We start from the raw sequence: 24,600 nt of genomic DNA, 5'->3' as shown, positions 1-24,600 counted from the left end.
GCAGATGCTGTCAGACCTGAGTTTTTTCAGCTATTTTTCTTTTTGTTTCAGATTTCCAGCATCCGCAGTAATTTGCTTTTAAGCTTACATCAATGCAAGTTTGTTTATTGGCAAACTGGCGCTGACCTCTGACCCCCCCCTGTCTGGCGCTGACCTCTGACCCCCCCCCCACCTCCTCCCCCGCCCGCTGTCTGGCGCTCACCTCTGACCGCCCCCCCGGCTGCTGTCTGGCGCTGACCTCTGACCGCCCCCCCCCCCCCCCCCACCCCGGCTGCTGTCTGGCGCTGACCTCTGACACCCGGACTGCTGTCTGATGAAAGTCTCTGCAACACATTGACCTCCCCTAACCTTCACGCATCAGGACCCAAAGGCCAGGGTTGCTCATTCGGCGCCAGAATCCTTGAACAAAAACAAGCACATATTTCACAGTATTCGCTTTCCCATCGCCTTCCTTGAATTTCGAACCGATTTAGTTTCGGCTGCAGCCCGAGCCGGCTTCGTTTGTGATTCGGTGGGGACCAAAAAAACCTTCTGCTCAGGCACGGTGTAGATGTAAACGCTCGGGGTCCTTCCTTAACCGCCTCCGACTGCATCACCCTCAATAAACACGTGGGGTCGGCCGAACTTTCCAGAAGCAACGCAAGCGGCCGAACTTTCCAGAAGCAACGCGAGCGGCAGCGCCTGCCCAGAACTTACCCGGAGCCGCGAGCCTGCCCAGAACTACCCGGAGCCGCGAACGGCAGCGCCTGCCCAGAGCCAGCCAGTCCGCACCCGCCCCCGGAACCGAATCCGGAACCGTCTTACTCCGGCCCCGTAGCCGCCCGGACCCTCTTTCTGCACGGACCTCCTAGCAACCCGCCATCGCCATGTTCTACCTGGTGCGCTCGGCCTCTCGGCGCCTGGCCACCGCCGGTAGGGTAAGTGAGGAGAGGGGCTGGCGATTCCTGCCGCCTGGGGGTGGTGTTGAAGCGGGAGTGCCGGGGCCCCTGGGCCTGCCTTTCCGGCTTGGGCATCCCCTCCTCCAGGTGGAGACGGTGAATCCCGGGCCTTTCCCTGGCCCAGAGCCCGGCTGACCTTCAGCATATTCGCCGGGCCGTTTGGATTGGGCTGGGGGTGGTCTGTCCGTAGGTCCCTCAATGGCTCCTGCTGGTTTCAATCCGGTGAACTCCCACATGGAGCGGCAGCAGGAGCGAGATTCCGGGTTCATTCCTCCTGGTTACCGCTTTACATCCCCCAGCAACCACTTTAACCGTCCCCCCCCCCAAAAAAAATCACTAAATGATGGGACTTAAAGGGATAAATTATAAGGACGGTTTATGTAAACCTGGCTTGAGGACAAGATGGAGTAGCGATTTAATAGAAGTGCTGAAAATAACCATTTGAGGGTGAATTCAAAATAAGACTATTTATTCTGGTGGGAGAATTCACAACAATGAACAATAATTTTAGAGCTAGACCATTTAGGTGTGAAATCAGGACATACTTTGCACAGTGGAGTGGAAACCTAGAACTCGACCTCCCCAAAAATGCTGGAGGCCACTTGAAATTTACAAGACAGGCCAATAGCTGTTTGTTAGGTAAGGATACTGAGGTACGTGAACAACACTGGGAATCGGCCATAATCCGATGGAACAGGCTTGAGGGCTGAAAGATCTGTTCTCATTCATAAGTTGCTAATGTATTAGTATCACTTCACCTCTGGAAATTGTGTTTAATTGTAACCCAGACTGAAGTGGTAAATCTTATGGTTAACTGTTCAGGTCCTAAGTGAAATGAGTTTGAGTAAATCCACCCTGATCCTTATTGGCACATTTTTAAAAAATACACACTTATAGAGTCATAGAGGTCCAGAGCACAGAAAAAGGCCCTTCGGCCCATCGAGTCTGCGCCAGTCAAACAAGTACCTAACTATTCTAAACAAAAACAGAATTACCTGGAAAAACTCAGCAGGTCTGGCAGCATCGGCGGAGAAGAAAAGAGTTGACGTTTCGAGTCCTCATGACCCTTCAACAGAACTGAGTAAAATTAGGAGAGGGGTGAAATATAAGCTGGTTTAAGGTGGCGGGGGGGGGGAGAGAGAGTGGGTGGCCGGGGGGTGGGGAGAGTGGGTGGCCGGGGGTGGGGGGGGGGGTGTGTGTGTGGGGTTGTAGGGACAAGCAAGCAGTGATAGGAGCAGATAATCAAAAGATGTCACAGACAAAAGAACGAAAAGGTGTTAAAGGTGGTGATATTATCTAAATGAAAGTGCTAATTAAGAATGGATGGCAGGACACTCAAGGTACAGCTCTAGTGGAGGTGGGGTGGAAAGACTGACAGGGCATTACAGGTATAGATTTAAAAATAATGGAAATAGGTGGGAAAAGAAAAATCTATATAAATTATTGGAAAAAACAAAAGGGAGGGGGAAGAAACGGGAAGGGGGTGGGGATGGAGGAGGGAGTTCAAGATCTAAAGTTGTTGAATTCAATATTCAGTCCGGAAGGCTGTAAAGTGCCTAGTCGGAAGATGAGGTGCTGTTCCTCCAGTTTGCGTTGGGCTTCACTGGAACAATGCAGCAAGCCGAGGACTGACATGTGGGCAAGAGAGCAGGGTGGAGTGTTAAAACGGCAAGCGACAGGGAGGTTTGGGTCTTTCTTGCGGACAGACCGCAGGTGTTCTGCAAAGCGGTCGCCCAGTTTATGTTTGGTCTCTCCAGTGTAGAGGAGACTGCATTGGGAACAACGAATGCAGTAGACTAAGTTAGGGGAAATGCAAGTGAAATGCTGCTTCACTTGAAAGGAGTGTTTGGGCCCTTGGACGGTGAGGAGAGAGGAAGTGAAGGGGCAGGTGTTGCATCTTCTGTGTGGGCATGGGGAGGTGCCATAGGTGGGGGTTGAGGAGTAGGGGGTGATGGAGGAGTGGACCAGGGTGTCCCGGAGGGAACGATCCCTACGGAATGCCGCCGGGGGGGTGAAGGGAAGATGTGTTTGGTGGTGGCATCATGCTGCAGTTGGCGGAAATGGCGGAGGATGATCCTTTGAATACGGAGGCTGGTGGGGTGATAAGTGAGGACAAGGGGGACCCTATCATGTTTCTGGGAGGGAGGAGAGGGCGGATGCGTGGGAGCTGGGCCGGACACGCTTGAGGGCCCTGTCAACGACCATGGGTGGAAAACCTCGGTTAAGGAAGAAGGACATGTCAGAGGAACTGTTTTTGAAGGTAGCATCATCAGAACAGATGCGATGGAGGCAAAGGAACTGAGAGAATGGGATGGAGTCCTTACAGGAAGCGGGGTGTGAGTAGCTGTAGTCTAGGTAGCTGTGGGAGTCTGTAGGCTTGTAATGGATATCGGTGGACAGTCTATCACCAGAAATTGAGACAGAGAGGTCAAGGAAGGGAAGTGTCAGAGATGGACCATGTGAAAATGATGGAGGGGTGGAGATTGGAAGCAAAATCGATGTACCGGAGAAAGAGTTGTGGGAGGGGGCTGGAGTGGGACTGGAACAAGGAATGTTCCAAATACCCCATAAAGAGACAGGCATAACTGGGGCCCAAGCGAGTACCCATAGCCACACCTTTTCTTTGGAGGAAGTGAGAGGAGTTAAATTAGAAATTGTTCAGTGTGAGAACAAGTTCAGCCAGACAGAGGAGAGTAGTGGTGGATGGGGATTGTTCGGGCCTCTGTTCAAGGAAGAAGCTAAGGGCCCTCAGACCATCCTGGTGGGGGATGGAGGTGTAGAAGGATTGGACGTCCATGGTGAAGAGGAAGCGGTTGGGGCCAGGGAACTGGAAATTGTTGATGTGACGTAAGGTGTCAGAGGAATCACGGATGTAGGTGGGAAGGAACTGGACAAGGGGAGAGAGAAGGGAGTCAAGATAATGAGAAATGAGTTTCGTGGGGCAGGAACAGGCTGACACGATCGGTCTGCCGGGACAGTTCTGTTTGTGGATTTTGGGTAGGTAGAAGCGGGCCGTCCGAGGTTGGGCGACTAACAGGTTGGAAGCTGTGCGAGGAAGATCTCCAGAGGAGATGAGGTCAGTGACAGTCCTGGAAACAATGGCTTGATGTTCAGTGGTGGGGTCATTCTCCAGGGAGAGATAGGAGGAAGTGTCTGCGAGTTGACGCTCAGCCTCCGCGAGGTAGAGGTCAGTGCGCCAGACAACAGCACTAATCCCATTTTCCAGCACTAGGCCCATAGCCTTGTATGCCATGGCATCACACGTGTACATCCAAATACTTATTAAATGTTATGAGGGTTTCTGCCTCTACCACCATTTCAAGCAGTGAGTTCTAGATTCCCATCATCCTCTGGGTGAAAAAATTCTTCCTCACATCCCCTCTAAACCTCCTGCCCTTTACTTTACCCGTACCTGGTTATTGATCCCTTCCTGTCTACCCTACCTATGCCCCTCATAATTTTATACACCTCAATCTTGTTCCCTTAATCTCCTCTGCTCCAGGGAAAATCACCTCAGTTTATCCAATCTCTCCTCATAACTAAAACTCTCCAGCCCAGGCAACATCCTGGTAAATCTCCTCTGCACTCTCTCTGGTGCACTTAGGCAATCACTGCAACTAAATTGACAGTCTCACTCAGGCTAAGGCAGCTAGTTATATTGATGTAGACTTGAGCCTTGGGAGCACAAATTCAAAATTTGCTGTTGTAATTAAAGTCACAACCCCTCTATGACTGGTGCACTCTGCTTCCATGTAATTCTCTGACAAAGACAGCCACACCACCCTCCCCTATCACCTCTCTCTTCTCCAGCTGAGTGGGCCTGCCCTCATTTGCTTTTGCTCTTACCTGTCCAGTCATAGCTAGAATATCCTCATATAATTTTACAGCACAGTGAGGTCAGATGAGCTATCCTGCCAGATCTTTGAATGAGCTGTTCAATTAGCCCTATTCTTCTATTTCCCCACAGCCTCTCAGATGTTTACAGTTTGTAAATATCCATCTTCTTTTTGAAGGTTGCTAATGAATCTGCTTTCACGACCCAGTACATCCCTGACCATCATAACTCACTGAATTTTTAAAAAATAAATTCTCATTTCCCCTCTGGTTCTTTTGCCAATTAACGTAAATATGTGCCTTGTGGTTACTGGAGGGAACACTTTCCCCTATTTTCTCTGTCTAAATCCTAATAATTTTAAACACCTTTATTAAATCTCCCTTTAACCTGTGCTGTAAGGAAAACAATTCCAACTCCCCTGATGTCTCCGTCTAACTGAAGTACCTCATTGTTTGTATCATTTTTATTGACCTGCCCTGCATTCCAAGGCCATGACAGCCTTCTTGAAAAGCGATGGCCAGAATTGCAGTCTTGTATAAAGACAAGGGTCCCTTTTTTTTAAACCAACTTGTCCTGCCACCTGCAAATTCATGTCAACCCTCAGGTATCTCAACTTGTGCTCCCTTTAAAATTGTACTATTTATTTATATTGTTGTTTCTCATTCCTTCCAAAATTCTGCTATAACACATTTCTCCAAAAATAACTTCTTCTCGTCCTAATTCTGTAGTCTCTGTAAGCCCCCTAGACTATATATCCTTGCCCCCTCCCATTCCTCATCTGTGTGCTACCTCTCAGCAGCTCATCCGAAGATAGATTCCACAGGTACGATATTAGTCGCTTGTCCATCATCCAGTGTTGGTTAATGCCTGCTTTCCTTCAGTTAAAACATTGAGAAGGCCAGGACCATTGTCTTTGCCCAAGATTCCATCTTTCTCCCAAGGCTGAGCTTCTGACCCCATCTGTGCAAGACCACCTACCTTCACCTCTAATGCTGCCTCTATCTACCCTTGCTTTGGCCCACCTCACCAATGCCTTTGGTATCTCCGGACCTGGATATTCCAGTGCCCTCCAGGCTGCACTTTTCATCCCACACTAATTTCTGCTAATCCATCTCCTTGTCCGCTAACATCTCTAAGGAAAGCTATTTCAGCTGGTGATTAATCAATAACTAGAGTGCATAGATTTAAGCAATGGAAAAGGCAAGTTTTTTTTTTGTTTCAGAGACAGTTGTTAGGATTGAGGTGCCCCAAAACTGGTGGAAGCAGATTTTAAAAGGGAAATAAATGAACATTTGATAAAATAAAAATTTGGAAGTATGAGGAAATAGGAAGGCATGAATAATTCTTCCATAGAGCTAGTCTGGTTATGGGCTGAGAATCATTTGTGTCTCATATATGTTGCCTCAATTCTGGAGTTTGTGATCCTGAATTTTCAAGATGAAAATGCTCTGAATGCTTTTCTTGAGATGCTCCAAGATATCACTAGCTAATTATATGTACTTTTAAGTTATATTTTGAAGAATTACAAACCGATTAGGGAAAGGACTCTCTTCATCTTAGGGAGATTAGGATATAGATCACATGTCTGTTTACAATGTGCTTATTGATGGGACCTACCTAAAGTGGAATGGAGTTAGAAGAGCTGCATACAGGTGGCTTCATATTTGTTGTCTGGCAAAATAACATGCCCTTGACTCCAAATGGTAGTTAAATTCTTGATTTTAACTTGCATTAATTGCAGTTACGCTGCAACTAGTATGAAGCCAGATTGGTAAGAGCCTACCTTCTTATGGTGGTCTTGCACAGATTGGAAGTATCTAACCTGTCAGCACCTCCTGAGTTATGCTGCAGTTGTTCTTGTGAAGCCAAAACTGCTTTACATCATAAACTGTAGAATAACTGTGCTGTAAGTCTTATGGTGTCACTTTTGGGAGACATCTTGGATAATTCATTAGTTTTCACCTTTGCACCCTAGTTGCAGCCATATCACGTGATGAAAAATGAATGGCGCAGTTTGTAGTTTAATCCACTACCCCTCCTTACTGGAAAGGCTTAATTAGGCTCTACAATAAAAAGGTACAAATGATGGAAAAGTGTTAACGCTAAGATATTTATTTTGCAGGGTCATTGGAATGGACTGAGCCAGGATGTACTTCGATCATTGGCAAGACGCAATTATGCGTGAGTTTTATTGAAATAGTCAAGAGCGTCTACCACTGGCTAGTAGTGTTTTTAGAAGCTTAATGGCATTTTCTAATTCTAGTTTAATGTTATAAATAATCTCCAGAATTTAAAACAGTGTTAAACATTAAAATTCTGGCTGGATGGTGAAGTTTTGCTCCTCGGTTATGAGTGTGCACTAGTATCCTTGTGCTTCAGCTACTAAACTTTGGTCAACTGCTTGTAGCCTTAAATCATAGTTACCTGTTTGTTGATATCAAGAGGGTGATGTCCTTTTTATGTTTGGCGTTCTGAGTAATTTTGAAATTTTCAATGTTTGGGTGCCTGGAGGACTCCAAAAAGCTGCTTAAAATCCAGAGATTTGTAAAGCATCCAAACTTTAAAGAGCTGAAGCTTTCAAGTTTTTAGACTATGTGTGAGAAGGGTGAAGAAAGATGGTAAGCGGTGTCTCATTTTGTGCGTTTGTTAATCATGCCTGTTTGTGACCTTTTGGTCTGCCTTTGTATGCATGGGGTGGGGGTGTCATTTTTGCAACTTGCTTTTTTAAAAATTCTATAAGGTTTTACTCAAACTCCAAATGAATGGATGCTTCTGCTGTTTTTAATTAATTTTCAAAATGTAGACATTGCTTGCAAAGCTGGCACTTATCGCCCATCCCTAGTTGCCCTGACAGGGTACAGGACCACTATCTGTTCAAGGCACTTTGTTTTTAAGTGGCGTGCTACTCCACTCAAAAGGGCATGTAAGAGTCGATCAGCTTGGTGACTAGATTCATATATAGGCCAGAGTGGGTAAGGACAGCAGGTTTTCTCCCTTGTACGATATTTGTGAACCAGTGGAATTTTTACAGAAAAATCTGACAGCTTCATGGTCACGTTCAATGATAATAAACCTTTTTTTTCTCTCACTTTTTTTAAAAACTGAATTGAGGTTCTCAAAACTCTCATGCTGGAATTTGCATTCTTTGGATTATTAGTCCAGCAACATGACCACAATGTTACCTGCAGTAGTGCATCTTAATTTGACACCACCTGTATTATTAAATAACTGGGAGATGGTGTTGAAATGGAGTTGTGTGTGGTCAATTCTCATTCATAATTGGATAGCAGTGTGCTAACTACTTCAAGTTATGGTTTAGGATGAATCTTGTATTTTGATGCAGAGTTATAACCACTGAAAAATTCAAAATGCAAGTGCATGTCAATATTTGTACTTTGTGTTTCTCAGGTCTGAAGCTATTAAGGGTGCTGTTATTGGAATTGATCTGGGCACAACTAATTCCTGCGTTGCGGTGATGGAAGGCAAACAAGCAAGGGTAGGTTGTTATAGCTAATCCAAACCTTTGGAAGTGAAGTTCTAGAAATACTCAGCAGTAACACTGGTTACGATGAAAGATCATCGATCTGAAATGTTACCTCTGGTTCTCTCTCCACAGATTCTGCCAGATCTGCTGAGTATTTCCAGCATTTTTTATTTTTCTAATAGAGCATGTTGTAGGTTTTGTAGACAATGAGTTGGTGAGGCCGAAGAGGGGAGTTGTGGGGAAATCTGGTTTGAGACATGGGCTAGAGTAATGATTGAAAAAAGATGGAAGAAGCAAGGGTTGGAGCCTGGAGTGGAGGATATAGCAGAAATGCTGGAATTTCTATATTCAATAGCCATCTTTTTCTCAAGGCATATAATGGTCTCTACCATTCCCTGCTGCAGCAAAACATTGCATCCTGCATCAATCCTCTGCATAAATATCCATTCCTCAATGATAGATCAATAATCTCTTGTAACCAATTCCCCTACCAGAGGCGTTTTTCCATATTCATCCTCTTCCCAATTCTCCGTAAGTTTAAGCTATATGATCTCCATTCAGTCTTCTTTCCTTAGTGAAAATAGTCCCAGTATCTTGTTTCTCATGACTGGTTCCCCACTCTGGCATCATCCTGGTGAATCTATTTTTACACTACAATTTGAATACCATTTTCTAAGGTGCCCAAAGCTGCACCCACGGATTTGTCATTACTTCTTGCTGTTGTAGTCTGAGCCCTTATTTATAAACCCAAATGCTATTGTCTTTTAGGATTGTGACTTACTTGTAATTTCAGGGAATTATATATCGAACTCCTGGATCTCTTTATCCTCGCCATCGGTATCTTGCTGTTGCATGCACTTGCCCATTGCGTATTTCTCCACATTAAATTGCATCTGCAGCCTTTATGCTGATTCTGTTACGCTATTGTTGTCTTCCTAAAGTCTTTTAGGGCACCTTGATGTTTACCCAACTGCACCGCCCACACACACCCCCACCCCAACCACCTCCCCTAGCCTATTACAACTCAGATAGCCAGGCCGTTACATAGGATGTACAGGATAGAAATGGTCCATTGTGCCCGACCAGTCCGGGCCAGTGTTTATGCTCTGCTTGAGCTTCCCATCTTTTCTCATCTAACTGTACCATTGTATCACACTATTTCTTTTCCCTCAAATGTTTGTCTAGCTTTCACTTAAAAGCGTCTATACTATTCACTTAAACCACTCTCTGTGGTAGTGAGCTCCACAGTCTCATCAACCTTTGGGTCAGTGTTTCCCAAACCTTTTCCTGATGTGACGCTACTTTAGTGACTCAGACTTTGGGTAACCCCAGGGTGAAAATTTTGGGGGTCTTTTAAAAACCATTGAAAAAAGCAAAGCCCACCTTTTCACAGGCTGTGGTTGCAGCAGTAATCAGAACAGATTGTAAAGCCATGCCCACTGACAAAAACAATGAATGCTTAAGGGGACTTCACGGCTGTCAAAACTTAGTCCAAGCTCCACACCAGTCATTTCTGCCACTGAGCTTGCAACCCATAGTTTGGGAACTCTTGCTTTGTGTAAAGAAGTTTTTTTTGAATTTCCTACTGGACTTCTTGGTGACTATTTTGTATTAATGGCCTCTAGTTGTAGCCCTTCCTACAAGGGGAAACACTCTCTGTATCGACTCTATGAAACCCTTTCATAAATTTAAAGAACTATTAGGCCACACTGCAGCCTTCTACCTTTAAGACCCTGCCGTTTATCAATTCTTTCCTGAGATGTATACCCACACATTTCTAGTATAATTTTTGTAAATCCTCTGTGCACCTTCTCCAGTACTTCTATTATTTTTATAATATGGCGGCCGGAACTGCTGTAGCCAATGTTTGTTACAGGTTTAGCATAACTTTCTGTGGGAAAGAACTCTGGGGCCTAATCTTTATGTACTTAAAGTTTTCTGATGCACCTCCAACCAGACCTTGAGCCTACTCATATGAACACAGGTGAGCCTCCAATGAATTTCCACCATCTGAATACAATCAACCCCCAAACTAACAGTTAATGTCACCAAATTTCAGTTTTTTTACTCACCATGCCAAAATCCAGATAATCTATATGTGCCAGTATCAAAAGTGTACACAACACTGACTAATGGAGTGCTACTTCCAGCCCTCCTCCAATCTGAACAATATCTATTAATGCCAATCCTTGTTTTCCTCCCAGTCATTTGGCCTTTGTGCTATGATGCTGCATAATTTTTGTAATGAGCCTCCTGTGAGAACTTTATTTCTCAAATGGCCCCAGGTACTGTACCGCCCTGTTGTTTATCCAACCATTCCTTTTATCAAAAAATATATTAAATAGGCCACATATGATTAGCTTTTAACCTGTACTGCCTGTCATTGCTTAGCACATGTATTTCTAAACACCTGCTCATTTTGTCTTGAATTTTGGATTTATGGAATAGTAGTTGGATGGTAGAGGCGTTGGTAGCTAATGGAGAAGAGAAGTTTAGAATTGACCTTACTGTTTAAATGTTTGTGTCAGATCTGGCAAGTTGCCATGCTATGTACATTCAAGCTTGCATCGTGCAGACTTCAGGCCCCAAAAAGTTGCTGGTGGTTTGGTGGGAAGTGACAGGGATGAGAGGCTAGATGTATAGCAATTGAACATTGAGGCAAGGCACTTGAGCAGGAAACCAACCAATACATTGGTATCTTTGCAGATGGAGGGCCAGAGAATGGAAACACTTGAGTTTGTAAGGGTGCCAGTGCAGGAGTTTTGATGTGGGAAATATATAAATGAATGACTAGGAGAGGTGTGATGAGAAATTAGTCTGGTGAGGCATGAAGAAAGAGAGACCAAGAAGGGCACTAAAGATGGAAGCTAGAATTCCAGTGAGTAAGACTTATATAAAGCATGGACATGCATTTCTTTTCTCTCTCTGCAATTCTTAGGAGATCAGTTAATGGTTTAATACATTTCTTGTACAAGGACCTCAGTCATTGGCATGTTTTGATGAAGCTACATTTTTGGCTCTCTATACAAATTGTGTTTTAATGACGGAAGTAGTGTACAATTGTTTGCAGACATAAGCTGTTTAACTCCATAAATTAAAGCATTGATTGAAAGACCTATTGCTCAGAGAAGCAGTAACCCATAGTATTTCTGAGCTAGACAAATGAATCTTGGATTGCATCTATGCCTGTAAGCGGATTGTCAGTTTATTAATTGTAGCTGGTTTTAAATGGAATAAATTAATCTTCTGTATAACCTTTAGTATCTACTGAGTATGTTAAACTTTTACCTACATTGTTGGACTGGAGTTTGCCTTGCTTGTTTTTCAGGTCTGACCTAAGCTAAATGAATTAGTGGTGGCTGTATCTAACACAGCAGTACATTCTGGATGGTTACTGCTTATTGGCACTAGTCTTATTACATTAATATGGTATACTTGTGGGTCGTCTGAAAAAGGAAAATTTGTATTTATATGTGCAGCTGTCCTAAAAAAAAACTAAATTTCTGTGTGTTCCTGTTGCTTAGACATTCTTGATGGCTGTTGCGTTGTGTTCCAGGTACTTGAAAATTCAGAAGGTGCCAGAACAACTCCCTCTGTAGTTGCTTTTACAGCAGATGGTGAACGTTTGGTTGGGATGCCAGCCAAAAGACAATCCATAACCAACCCTAAGAACACTTTATATGCCACAAAACGCTTAATTGGGCGGCGTTTTGACGACGCTGAAGTACAAAAGGATTTGTAAGTTTAACATTTAAACAAAAGTTATTTAGTGTTTTGATTCTCCTACAATGAAAATTCATTTTTATTTTTTAAAAAAATGTTTGCAGGAAAAATGTGCCATATAAAATTGTGCGTGCCTCTAATGGTGATGCTTGGGTGGAAGCTCATGGGAAGATGTACTCTCCAAGCCAGGTTGGGGCATTTGTCCTGATGAAGATGAAGGAAACAGCAGGTAGGAACAATGATGGCAGAGGGGAGCTTTGAACCTTTTCAAGTTAAAGATTTTGAAGTTTTATACCTATTTCAAATTGGTTACATTTTTCATTTTTGGTATGATCATTGGGGATGATTAGCCTGTGTTAACTACATGACTAACAATACCTTTGGTCCGTACTAACCACATCAGGAATCAATATTCTTGGTCATACATTCTTGGTTTCTATAGATGTGTAAATTTGAAATAGGATTTGCACGTTACTATATTATTAAACTAAATATGGATGCAGTTATTTTACATTGAAGGATTCTGATATTAATTTTCTGTTTATAGAAAGTTACTTGGGGCAAGCTGCAAAGAATGCTGTTATTACGGTGCCTGCATATTTCAACGACTCCCAAAGACAGGTAAAACCTAAAGTTGTACACGTTGAGTTAATTTGATTGTTTTTGACTTGGTGCATTTACGGTCTGCAAGTTGATCATGGCTAAGAAACCAAGCTCAATGTGTATTGGGTGTTGAAGCCTGAACTGACTTCAGAGGGAAGTGGAAGGATAATGCCTCCTGCAAGGAGTCTTTGTTCTGCTTCATTAGTGTGAATACATCCATGATGTTGCCTTTCAATTGTTACATATCTTCAGTTATCTTGTTACAACTACTAAGAAGTTCCCCGGAGCAGTGTCCTAGGCCCAACCATCTTCAGCTGCTTCATCAATGACATTCCTTCCATCATAAGGTCAGAAGTGGGGATGTGCAATCATCAGCGAACAATGTTCAGCACCACTCACAACTCCTCAGATTCTGAAGTAGTCCATGTCGAAATGCAGCAAGACCTGGACAATATCCAGGCTTGGGCTGACAAATGGCAAGTAACATTTGCGGCCACAAGTTTCAGGCAATGGCCACCTCCAACAAGAGAAAATCTAACCATCACCCCATGACATTCACTGGCATTACCATTACTGAATTCCCCCACTATCAACATCCTGGGGGTTACGACTGATCAGAAACTGAACTGGACTAGCCATATAAACACTGGCTGCAAGAGCAGGTCAGAGGCTAGGAATCCTGCAGTGAATAACTCACTCCAGACCCCCACAAAGCCTAGTCAGGAGTGTGGTGGAATACACCATTTGCCTGGATGAGTGCAGTTCCAACAACATACAAGAAGCTGACAACATCCAGGGCAAAGCAGCCCACTTGATTGCCACCTCATCCCCAAATATTCACTCTTTCCTCCACCGAGACAGTGGCAGCAGTGTGTATCATCTGCAAGATACAGTGCAAGAATTCACCAAGGCTTAGACAGCACCTTCCAAACCCACGACCACTACCATCTAGAAGGAAAGGGCAGCAGATACATGGGAAAACCACCACCTGGAAGTTCCCCTCCCAAGCCACTCCCCATCCTTGGAAATATATTGCCGTTCATTCACTGCCGCTGGGTAAAAATCCTGGAACTCCCTCCCTAACAGCACTGTGGGTGTACCTACATCTCATGGACTGCAGCGGTTCAAGAAGGCAGCTCCCCACCACCTTCTGAAGGACAATTAGGGATGGGCAATAAATGCTGGCCTAGCCATTAATGCTCACATCCCGTGAATGAATTCAAAAAAATTGAGAAGGCCCTTGAGCATTAGCAGTTCGTTATGCAAATTTGAAAGATTAAAATTACAATGTTACTGTAGCAACAATGACCTTTGTTGCCTCAACACTGTAATTATGCATGAAAGTGCTGGTAGCCACATGTTCAGCATATTCCAGATTTACACTATAGTGTTTTGTTACTTCTAACAGTGAAACTGCACTAAAACAAAAATATTACTTCATTTACATTTTAAAACTGTAATTGTGATGCTGTGTCCATCTAGGCCACGAAAGATGCTGGACAGATTGCTGGATTAAACGTTCTACGAGTCATCAATGAGCCCACAGCAGCTGCTTTAGCATATGGATTAGACAAGTCTGAAGACAAGGTGTATGTAAAGAGTAAAACTTCTAATGCATGAACAAGCTTATTTTATTTTTTAAAAAATGGCTGGCACTTTGGTCCTTGATTCCATTTGCTGCTGTGCTCACTTGTGTTGTAATCTTGCAGCTTGAGCCCTATACTAAGTGCAGTATATTAGTTTCTTGCTCAACACCAGTTCTCATCACAAACTTTCAAAATGCATGTCTCAGCAGTTATATCAAAGCTGCTGCGCACTTCACTATCAATAAAATATAAAAGAAGGACACATGGGGTTAGTCTGATACCGTGGGTTTTTTTTTCTTTATCACTTTCAAAGCGGTGGATCAACTTGCAGTGTTTCACTAATATAGCCACTCTTCAGTATGGTATTGTAATAAGATGGTTAATAGAGAAGAGACTGCAGATGGTTTAAATGTAGATTGATTCTAGTGCAGAGCGTTTGTCCATTATATGTCGAGTGGTAGAACAGATCATTGATTTCTGAAACACTAAAGAGCAAATTTCTGAATGTCATTGTGAACTAATACTGCACACCTGGAGGATCATCCTGTTGATCAGAGTTGATGCAGCAGAGTGTTCAAAAGCAGGCAAAACGTTAGACTATTTGTGGTCAGATGAGGTGCTCCAATCTTTGTGATCCTCACAATTTGCAAATGTGATAAGTATATGCATTGTTCCTTTTCAAAATGATGGCCAGTGTATCTTGAATTTGGGCTTTTGGACTAATTGCTGTTGTGCCTCTAGTGCACAAGTGCATTTGCTTTCAAGGTACTGGTACCTTTGAATTAAAACATTATAAATGTTACTCTATAATTTAAGGGGAAAGAGAGAAGCCAAGTAGATGGTGACTTGTCAGGTTTAATATAAATTATGGAAAAGAGTCTTACGGATTTGTGATGGTTAGGTCATTGTATTTCTTGAGGTTATAAGCATGATGGCTGGAGGAATGTCTGAATGTTGTTTATATAGATTTCCACAAAATACTTAAGGTATTGAAAACACATTGAATTGGAGATAACCTTGTGGCACAGGCTGGTAATTGTTGAGATAGAGTAGGGATTGTGAGTGTGTTCCCTGATTCATGTGGGGCTCTGCTTTTCAACATATAGATTAATGATTTAGATGAATTAATAGATAGTTGTAAATCGCAAGCTTGCAGATGACATTAAGTTGCAAGACAAAAGTTGCAAAAGAACATAGCCTGGGTGGGAAACCATTGGAGTTCAATCTGAGTAAAGGCCCTTTTTAAGTCCCTTGTTCTGGATTCCCCAACCACATGAAACAGGCCCCTTGTATTTACAACTCTCTATTCCTTCAACTAAATCATTAATCTATATGTTGAAAAGCTGAGGTCCCACACAAATCCAGGTAAGGAAAATCTGAATACTTGCTGAGTGTCCAGCAGCTGGGGAGGAACAAGGAGATGTAGGTGTCCACATACTCAAATCATAAAGCTAATTTGCTGTTATTAAAAGTAATAAAGTGCTGACCTTTAACTCAAGGGAATTCAAATTCTAAAGTGAGGAATTCGTGGTGCAAATCTTCCAATATGAGGAGAAGCCTCTGCCTCAACTTATGTCGCTGATGTCTGCCAGGACCCTGAGGAAGTCCCAAAATGCACACACCTGCCCTTAAACAGGAAGTTGAAAGTACCGATTGCTGGTTTTACCCTACCCAGGCTGCTCCATGATTTCCTGCAACAGTGGGATTAGATGGCTAGAACTACGGAGACTGAGGTTCTTTGCCCTATACTTACCCTGGTCTTTACATAAAGTTACTTAGAGTTTTTTACAGCAGTATAAAGCCTGCTGAGTAACATAAATCTAAGTAAGTCTGCTAGAGTGTCAAAGCACAAGGGCAACCACAGCTTCTGCAGCATTGCACCCATCTCACACCCGCCCCCCGCAACTGACTAAGTGGAACCCCTGGCTCCTGCCTGGCTGATGTCGGATGAGCCAGTAGTCAACATTGTCGGGGGTGTGGGGGGAGGGTAAGGGAATGAACACTGTCGGGGGGTTGAGCATTTTTTGGGTGGTGGTGGGGGGTGGAGGGGGTAGTGAAGGAAGGGGTTTGAGCATTGTCAATGCTGAGGGGACCCAGCACTGTCAGTGAGGGGAGATCGTGCAGCTTTGGAAGTTGACAGCTCATTTGAAAGCACTGCAAGTTAATAAACTGAAGACAGACCTTAAGCGTGCCTTCAGCTCATTGTGAGAAATGGGGGCGTGGCTGCACTGAAATTCTGCTTGCCACTTGGCCGTCCAACTTTCATCCCTGCATCACTGCTGGACCCAGCATCAGAAGGTGCAAAGGTTCCAGCGTAAAATAATAAGTGGGCAGATTAAATCACAATCGGTGTTGGGTGCTCCTTCTCTGCTGACTGGAAGGTCTGGGCATATGTTTAAGTTGTATAGCATCTTATGTTAATTATATTGTTAAGATACCCAGGTGAAAGGCATTGTTTAATTTAGTACTTTGAGCACGTACGAATAGAGGACAGCTGTGATACTGGGAGGAGACAGGAGTGTTGAGACTGAACAAAGTCAATATACACTCAATGAAAAGCTGTCTTGCTTTTGACTCCACCAACCGACTTGGATCCTGTTAACACCTTAATCAGTTTTAGGCACTGAGCCTCAGGAATGGTGGAATGTCCTTGGAAGGGGGTGTAGTGCAGATTAACCGGAACAATACCAGAGCTTAAAAGTGTTAAATTATGGGGACATTCCCTTGAGTTTAGAAGATTGAGAGATCATTTTGAGATATTTAAAATGATTACAGTAAATACAAGTGAACTGTTTCCTGTGGTGGGGGAATCTAGAACAAGGGAGTTAACAAGAACTGCATCATTATAGTTATCAGGCCGGGATAATTTCTTGAAAAAGAAGGGTGACAGGTGAGCTACAGGAGGTCTTTATAAATTATGATGAGCTTGATAAGGTAGATGTAGAAAAGATGATTCCACTTCTCGGACAATTCAAAACTAGGGACCATAGATAACAGTTGGTTACTGATAAATCCAGTTTTAAAAAAAAAAAAAATCTGAGGAAACTTCTTTACTCCATTGTTAGCATATGGAATTCAGGCTAACGAACCCTCTAAATTTTCTTTATGTACAGACTGTTTGTTTGAATGCTTGGTACCTGTAAATTTGTTAGCACGGCCATGCACATGCGCAAACATGAGAGTTCCATTCCTCTGCTTGTGAACTGCACATCCACGCAGCTTAGCGGAACGTTAGTTGAGGCAAATAGCATTGGTGAATTTATAGGCAAACTAGATATGTACGTGAGGGGAAAGGACTAGCAGGACATGTTGATTAGAGTAGGAGGAGGCTCGTGTATAACATAAACAGTGACATTGACCTGTTGGGCCAACTCGCCTGTTTCTGTGCTATAAGTTATTTGTAAATGAAGGCATAATACAATTGGAGCTGAACTTTTAGGAGTAAAATTGGGAAACACATTTTTTTCCACAAAGGGATTGAAAATCTAGGACTAGATCCTCCAAAAAGCTGTGGATGTCAGGTCAATTAAATTTTCAGGGCTGGGATGGATAGAATTTTGTTCGTTAAGAGTAGCAAGGGACAGGGGCAAAGTTGGTTAAATTAAGTTGAGGTACCTATCAGCCACAATCTAATAGAATGGCCTACTTCATGTTTCCAAAAGTAAACCTTTGAAGTTATATTATAATTCAAAGATAAGAACCTGTTTAAAAAGTATAATGGCTATATTTCCCATGTTAACTATCCTTCACTCAAGTTTAAGTGGTGGTCCCAAAGTTCCAGTTGAACTGTATATAGTAAAATTGTAAATAACTAGCTGTGTTGTTAAGAACCTTTTGTTTCATTGAACTTGTTTGGTTTCTTGCTTTTGCAGCATTGCAGTCTATGATCTGGGCGGCGGTACTTTTGATATCTCTGTGCTGGAGATTCAGAAAGGAGTCTTTGAAGTAAAGTCCACAAATGGGGATACCTTCTTGGGAGGTGAGGACTTCGACCAGGTCTTACTCAAACACATCATCAAGGAATTCAAGAGAGAGGTTAGTATTAACTATGGCATGGTATTTTAGAACTTATTGGGGAGGGGACATTGTTTTAAATTTTGTTGGGTTTTCTTTGTATAATTTGGAATGGTTCTTCAAGCGATATCACTTGTATTATAATAATTATTTTAACAGTGCCTGCCCAAGTCTGAGGCACAAGGACTGATGATCCTGCTGGAAAAGCTGGCCATCTTTTTGCCTATGTGCAGTTTCAGTTGCTTAGCAAGTGTCCCAGGCATCTACTCCTGCCCACAACTTTTCCCGTCCTTCCCTGTAAAAGAAAGTTTAATTGTATTGCATATCTTTTGTATTTTGAGCTGAATAGCCCATCTATTCGTGGGTCTGTAAGCATTTGAATGCTATCTTAGTACGTGGTGCAGCTAACTTGTTAAGCAATTAAGTTTGTCATCTGCTATGGCGTATTCTTAAGAGCCTTATTTAATTTTTAGTCAGGTGTAGACCTCACCAAGGACAACATGGCACTACAGCGAGTGAGAGAAGCATCAGAGAAAGCCAAGTGTGAGCTGTCTTCATCCCTTCAGGTCAGAACACGTATTTTCCATGGGAAAATTATATTCACACATTCGTTCTAATTAATTGATTCGAACTCAGTTCATTCTAAGAACTGTCACTTTCTCGTCTCGTTTTCCTCACTTTTGCAAAGAACTGTATAACGGGTGGGTTGTCTGTAAACGGATGGTAGGACATGACGACAAAATGTCTAAGGCTTTGAAGTTGTCTCCTGAACAGTTTGACTTGAATCTGCAAATAAATAGATATCAAGTTAAATTATCTAAATATATAGGCTTTATACACACATATACAGTCCTAATACATTTGGGCGATAATTATTCAGCCTCTCTGATGTATAAATTGCTGAACCATGTTGCTGTTCATGTGAGATGATAATTTTGGGAACTCGTTTGCAGGGTTTCTATGCAAAGGAGAACAGAGGTGAGTATCTCTGACTTGGATGTTTCTGGAAAGTTCAATGTTAGCCCCAGTCCTTCTCAAGTTAAAGGGTGAATTAGCTTGGAAATAACTATATATATATATATTTTTACACTGCTTGCAGCTGGAAAGTTATTTACTGAATTTGGATGAAGTATAATTTAATGCTGATCTTCACTGCTTCATTTTTTCCACCCCACTCACTTCTCAAGGCCGGAATTACAGATCTAACCTTGAATGTTGGGATTTTTTTTTTGTTGTTCAGTGTGAGTTTCCTGTATTAAAATAAGTTGTGGGCAGTCTCCAAACTGGTTCATTCTGGACATAAATACATGGCACAAAACTGTTAATTTAGCATTTATCATTTTGAGAATTTACAGTGCGGTTGGTGTGAGAAAAGTAAAATGTCACCCAAATAGAGTAAAGGGTGCTGTTTAGGATTTGGGTAGAGATAGAATAGCAAAAAAGTATTGGTTGCTGTTTCAGCAATAATACCTTCAGTTATGTATCCCATTTGTCGCCATTAATTTATCACTTAACACCTCCAGTAAGGTTCTTATACAATTGATTGTTTCAGTAGTGCCTTGTACTCTAACATTTAATCTGCTGCATTGAACACCATGAGGGGAAACAAAAGCCCTACTGTCTGTCCTGCAGCCGGTATGTTGTATTTTCCCAGTGGCTTGTCTATCTTGTAATGGATTAGCAGAAAGTCCGTGATGGTACATGTTCTGACCCTGGTACTGAGTATTTCTCTTGTGTTTTATCAGACTGACATTAACCTTCCTTACTTGACAATGGATGCTTCTGGACCAAAACATCTGAATTTTAAAATTACTCGTGCTCAGTTTGAGAACATTGTTGCCGATCTCATTAAGAGGACCGTTAATCCCTGCCAGAAAGCCATGCAGGATGCAGAGGTCAGCAAAAGTGATATTGGCGAGGTCATCCTAGTGGGTGGAATGACCAGAATGCCAAAGGTAAGTGACTTTTAAGATATTCAGGCCAGTCTAGGAGAGTTCCCAAGCAGCTCAACAAGAACATTGATCTTCAGGTGATGAAAATTGGGATGAGAACAAGCCAAGCATGGAACGTTAGGCTGTGCTTTGTTTAAATTGATCTCTCCAGTTATTACATTAGTGTCAAGACTGAGATTAGCTGCCTTAATTTGTATGAACATTTTAGCCTGACAGTAGATCACATTCTCATGCAAAGTAAATGAAGAATTTTATTTTCACTTATATAAAATCCTGTTCCACGCCTTGTTCCTTTCTCTAGGTCCAGACAACTGTTCAAGAGCTATTTGGTCGTTCCCCAAGTAAGTCAGTGAACCCAGATGAAGCTGTTGCTGTTGGTGCTGCTATTCAAGGTGGTGTGCTTGCTGGTGATGTCACAGATGTCCTGCTACTTGATGTTACACCGCTGTCACTAGGTATTGAGACCCTGGGTGGAGTTTTCACCAAACTCATCGGCAGGAATACTACAATTCCAACAAAGAAAGGCCAGGTATCGAGTTAAGCAATTTTAATAGGGCTCTTTAATCAATCATAAGTATATTTTGAAGTAGCCATTCTTGATAATTATACCGACATCATAACTTGATGCCAAATACGTTTTTAAAACTCTGGCTTTAAAAGGTCAAACACCCAGTTTAAATACATAATGCCTGATATGTTGGCTGCTCATATGATTGGCAGGTCTTTTCTACGGCCGCTGATGGACAGACCCAGGTTGAGATCAAAGTGTTCCAGGGGGAGCGGGAGATGGCAGCTGACAACAAGCTTCTTGGACAGTTCACATTGGTGAGTTCTGTTGGAGTCCATCAACTTGCTTAGACTGTACGGTAGTTTTTGAAATTGGGAAACTGATCCATATCTTAACATCTCTGGCCTGAAGAATCTGTAAATGAGGTTAAATACTTTAGAATACCAGTTATTTTAACCGGAACACATGGTTTCACACAACTTTGCACAGTATTTTGAAAATATTTGTTGACGTACCCAGTAACCATGGGACAGATTTACAGCTGAATCTAGATTTATTTTCATGCAAAAATTTGGGTGGGTCTGTTGCAAAAATGCTGTATACTTCTAGGGACCTTAATCATAATTGCAACATTACCAGAGGTCTAAATACCTAGAATCAGACATGTATGCTGTAACTTCCTACACTGATATTTTGTTTGTACGGAATTGCACAAAAAGTAAGCAAATGAGATGTTCCTGCATGTCATTTGAATATCTTTGGGCCAGCCAAACTATTTTTTAAGGTATTAAGAGATATATGGCAAAGGCACTTTTTTTATTCTTGCACGGGATGTGGGTGTCGTTGGCTAGGCAGACATTTATTGTTTATCTCTAATTGCCCTTGAGAAGGTGGTGATGTTGAGCTGCCTTCTTGAACCGCTGCAATCCATGTGGCGTAGGTGCTCCCACAGTGCTGTAAGGGAGAGAGATCCAGTAACTGAAGGAATAGTGATATAGTTCCAAGTCAGTATGGGGTGTGGCTTGGAGGGGAACTTGTAGGTAGTGGTGGTGTTCCCATTAATTTGCTGCCCTTGTCCTAGGTGGTGGAGGTTGCAGATTTGGAAGGTGCTGTGAAAGGAGAAAAGGCTTTGGGGCTGTTAGGAGGATTAATAACCCCATATTCACTTGATTTAGAAATAAGCAGACTGAAGTTATTGTGCTTTTTGCTAGGTTGGAATGCCACCAGCTCCCCGCGGAGTTCCACAGATTGAAGTTACATTTGATATTGATGCCAATGGTATTGTCCATGTTTCTGCAAGGGACAAAGGCACAGGTCGTGAGCAGCAGAGTAAGTACTGACTCAGATTGTAGTGGGTGGATGCCAGCACATTTAGTAAGCAACACTTGAGCTCCTATTCATTTGATAAGTGTCATTTGATATTGTTTACAAAAGAAAGGATTTCACTTCAACAAAGGAATATAGATATGAAACCTATTATGTAATTTTGTAGCATGGGGTCTTGTCATGTATAGAATATAAGAAAAGAGGGACCCTAATTGCATTGGATTATTGTGAAGAGTCCTTGGAGTACTCTTGGGTTTGAAACTGACTTGAACTGTCCATTAAACCATTGTCTTAAGTGAATCTTGGTTGCATAAATGATTGTTTACACTTAAAATCCATTTGTTTCTTGAAAGTTGAAGTTTTGAAAATTATTTTCAATTCCAGTTGTCATCCAGTCTTCTGGTGGGCTGAGCAAGGACGACATTGAGAACATGATCAAAAATGCAGAAAAATATGCTGAAGCAGACAGGAGGAAGAAGGTATGACAGCAGTATTATTAGTGGTGTATGGGAAGAAAGAGATTTGAAGAGGGTCATTACCAATTTGAAGCCTATTTTTTTGCATCAAGTGACTAATTAAGTTATATTCTAAGGACCACTATTTAAACTGCAGAATCTTAGCAACAGTTTTAAATTTTATAAAGGGGATTGTGCAGTTATCTGTAACTGTACTTAAAGTTAGAGTTTAATATTAATTGTGAATATTTTTGGTAACTAAAGAAATCTCTGTGCCCTACTGTACCTTGCTTCAAAGTTGTAACCAGTTAGTTAATTGGAGGTTAGAGTTGTTGTGCATAGCAGATTTAAGAATTTGGCTGTCTCCCCACAGGAAACTGTTGAAGCAGTAAACAACGCTGAAGGAATTATTCATGACACAGAATCAAAAATGGAAGAATTCAAGGATCAACTTCCAAAGGAGGAGGTATGAGTTTGGGATTACAGACTGCTGAGTGAACTAAATCCCAGAACAAAAATCAGTATTCGTGTTCAAAACTGGTGTGAAAGTCATTTTCTTTTTGTTTGATTTTGTTTAAACCAGTGTGACAAATTGAGAGAGGAGATCACGAAAGTGAAGGAGCTGTTGGCTCGAAAGGATTCTGAGACAGGCGAAACCATCAAAGCTGCAGCATCCAACCTACAGCAGGCCTCACTGAAGCTCTTTGAGATGGCTTACAAGAAGGTGAAATATTTGTACTTTGAAGTCACTATATAGGGTGAAGAGAATCTTTAGCCAAAAAAAAAGCCAGTAGAAAGCTTACTAACCAGCAGTCATCTAGTAATTCTTGTAAATTCAGTCTGCTTTTTAAAGATATTATAAGTAGCTGATAAGTTTCCATTTTAATCATTGCTCTGAGTTGAACATTGGAGGATGCGCACTGACAAATTGCTTTATGTTGATTTTCAGATGGCATCTGAGCGGGAAAGTTCAGGCAGCACGGACAGTGGAGAAAGTGGAGACAAGAAGGAGGAGAAGCAATAAAATGCCTCAAAGTAACTGTTTAATGAACTAGGAGGGAGATAACAAGCTTGGGAGTGGCAGAGCCAGAAGAGAATTTTTCTCCTGAGCGGATTTGCACGAGTCATTCTCATACTGTATTTTTGCAGTATCCTATACATAGTTTCTCTTTATAAAGTAGAAGTATCAGTGTTGAGTCTACGTTTTAACAAATCTGTCAAATTTGTTGCCATTCATGTAACGTAATTCACCTTCTGTAATTGCTGATATATAAGAGGGCTAGCTTCATGGTAGAAGAAATAAACTTTCGGTTTGCAGCCAAATTTGATTGTAATTTCCAATATAAGTTACTTTTCATTTTGAGAGGAACATATGGTCTTAAAGATCACATTGAAATACTTTGTTCATTTAATTTATCTCAGTGGTTTTGTCTTAATTCACACACACACATGAAAAGAAAGCTTTAGAAACAGAACCCAGAGTTCTGGCCTATTCTGGAGTGGGTGAATTTCTGTGTAAAGCTGAAGTTTTGGTGACTAAGGTATTTTGCTTACAGTTCAAACTGCAGAATGGCTGGTAGCATTTATTTTGCCGTTGAATACAAAGCTAGACTAACACAGATTTTGACAGGGACTTTTGTACAGAAAACATGAAAAGAATGGCTGTAAATGTCTGAAATACAAAATGAAAACAATGAAACTGCAAATATCGTCAGCACCTGAAAATATCACAATGGGGCAGCATCCTTTTTCTGTTTATTTCTGGTTATCAGATTAAGTAAAGGGTGCTTTTTGGGAGACAACTCTCTTTTAATGGATATTTGAATCTTGAATTGAAGCCTCAGCATGCTATAACAGATAACTACCTAATTGCTGCACTGAAACAGTGAAGGCGCAGACATATTCAAGTAGTTTGAGTTTATGGACCCTTTCAGTTGCATATATCTTTTCAGTTCTTGATACATTCTGCAGCACTTTCAGATTTTACTTCATTTTAATTCTGATTTATATAAATTATGTTGAGTCTGGAGGGGAGGGGAGAGGAGCACTCCTCTGGCTGTCCAGCTGCCAGTTGATGAAGTTGTGTGAAATTTAAACTAAATTTCCCACAGCAAGTAGCTTTGGCGATCTTAACCTTGTGATTTTCTTTCTAAATAAAACTTAAAAGGTGAAATGA

The 24,600-nt window shown here is 42.0% G+C and overlaps 1 protein-coding gene across 1 annotated transcript; it reads left to right on the top strand.

The window, feature by feature from the left end:
- Nucleotides 1-589: 589 nt before the first annotated feature.
- hspa9 (heat shock protein 9) lies at nucleotides 590-24,600 on the top strand. The gene is made up of 17 exons (XM_078550557.1): nucleotides 590-917; nucleotides 6,896-6,954; nucleotides 8,182-8,269; nucleotides 11,814-11,995; nucleotides 12,085-12,209; nucleotides 12,528-12,601; nucleotides 14,066-14,172; nucleotides 18,042-18,204; nucleotides 18,657-18,749; nucleotides 19,929-20,138; nucleotides 20,437-20,664; nucleotides 20,856-20,960; nucleotides 21,855-21,972; nucleotides 22,354-22,448; nucleotides 22,798-22,890; nucleotides 23,008-23,148; nucleotides 23,374-24,600. Exons 1-17 carry the CDS (start codon nucleotides 867-869, stop codon nucleotides 23,446-23,448), a joined length of 2,007 nt encoding a protein of 668 aa, XP_078406683.1. The 5' UTR covers nucleotides 590-866; the 3' UTR covers nucleotides 23,449-24,600.

The sequence above is a fragment of the Cetorhinus maximus genome, chromosome 10 (genome assembly GCF_964194155.1).
Source record: "Cetorhinus maximus chromosome 10, sCetMax3.hap1.1, whole genome shotgun sequence".
Lineage (NCBI taxonomy): Eukaryota > Metazoa > Chordata > Chondrichthyes > Lamniformes > Cetorhinidae > Cetorhinus > Cetorhinus maximus.
Note: the sequence above shows the minus strand (reverse complement) of the source record. Positions and strands in the feature narration are given on the sequence as shown.